Source organism: Nematolebias whitei, chromosome 21 (genome assembly GCF_014905685.2).
Source record: "Nematolebias whitei isolate Nwh7 chromosome 21, NemWhi1, whole genome shotgun sequence".
NCBI lineage: Eukaryota > Metazoa > Chordata > Actinopteri > Cyprinodontiformes > Rivulidae > Nematolebias > Nematolebias whitei.
The window spans coordinates 35,287,767-35,289,158 of record NC_056518.1 but is presented as its reverse complement, the minus strand read 5'-3'; the positions used below and the strand labels follow the sequence as shown (position 1 = coordinate 35,289,158).

General features: G+C 47.3%; 1 protein-coding gene across 1 annotated transcript in view; it reads right to left on the bottom strand.

Annotated features, from left to right (window-relative positions):
- Window positions 1-804: 804 nt before the first annotated feature.
- efna2a (ephrin-A2a) overlaps window positions 805-1,392 on the bottom strand; it is a 165,916-nt gene continuing 165,328 nt past the window's right edge. Inside the window, exon 4 of the mRNA XM_037694750.1 lies at window positions 805-1,170. Coding sequence (XP_037550678.1) covers window positions 1,046-1,170 — 125 coding nt within the window. The 3' untranslated portion in view covers window positions 805-1,045. The remainder of the gene's footprint in view (window positions 1,171-1,392) is intronic.

The following is a 1,392-nucleotide window of genomic DNA, read 5'->3' as shown; positions in this document are numbered from 1 at the left end:
GATGGATGAATGACTTAATGAATGGATGGATGAATGAATGGATGGATAAATGAATGAATGAATGAATTGTTATAGAACAAAAGAGAAAAAGTATTTGAAAACAACCAAAAGTTGTGGAAAACTATTGTCAATCAAGCCAAATATTGAGATAAATTTATGGTAGAAATAAAATGGATGAGTGTCAGGAAGAGCCTCAGTATCTACACGTACAGCCTGGTGTATGTTTGCAGACGGTCTGTAACGTGTCGGTGCCGTGTTGTGTCTCAGTCCGTCTGCCGGCCCACACGGAACACGAAGCACAACACCTGCTGCGTATAAACACAAAGTCCTTTTTGCAAATCTTTCTGTTCAGTTTACTAAACTAAGAATGAATTTCTTAAGGTGTCACGTTTTATTTGTACCCATGGGGACTTTCTACATTTCCCATTTTGGTTTTATTTAAATGTGTGGTCTTAATGTTTTGTTCCTTCTTTTTTCATCTCAGTACATTTGCTTTTATTCTTGGTGCATTTGGAAAGTGTCTGCGTTGTGCAGAATTACAGTTATAGTGCACGGCTACTTCCAATTCTTGGTTTTAAAGGGAGCAATGTGAGCAAAATCCAATTTTTGTGCATTCAGGCCTATCGCTTAATGCATCCCATCGTGACTGGATGACAGGACCTGAACTGGGACGACAAGTTTAATCACAGCCATGGCCATATCTACCCCATCAGTGGTCAAGAGTCAGTAGTCAAACAAAAAACCCCTGATATGAGCGCTGACATGTTTTCAGCTGAGGTGACGCTCAACCAAGAATTCAGGGCGTCTTCTCAGATGGCCTCAAATCCTCCAGTGCTCGCTGCCATGCCTTGGAAGGGTGTCTGAGGCTGGGCCAACAAAGGAGCTGGCAGAGGAGTAGGGGTGGTTGGTGGTCAGACTGAGATGGAGGTGGGAAGAAAAAGGGGGCAGAAAAGAGGGCTTCCCTGAGGGGTGGTGAGTTTAGAGGGACAGCCAGCCCAGCCTGTCGTCCTGGAACGTGGAGCTCCAGGAAGAGACAAGAGAAGGGTCACAGTCCGAGGAGGAGCTCCAGGAACGGTGAGGCCAGAGCTGCTATCAGGGCCACGCACCCTGCCCTGGACCCTGGGACACCGTCGGTCAGAAACGGCTCTGGAGAATCATACCCCGACCCATCTGAAACACAGAGACAAGAAGAGAGACGACAAAACATCCGAACCGAGAAGGACGCACACACATGCAACCATCAAAAAGAAGCATGTGGATGGGTCGACTTGAAACAAAAGAGTGGTGTGTGTGAGAGTGTGTGTGTGTCTGTGAGAGTGTGTGTGTGTCTGTGTGTGAGAGTGTGTGTCTGTGTGTGTGTGTGTGTGTGGGGGGGGGGGGGGGGGGGGGGGA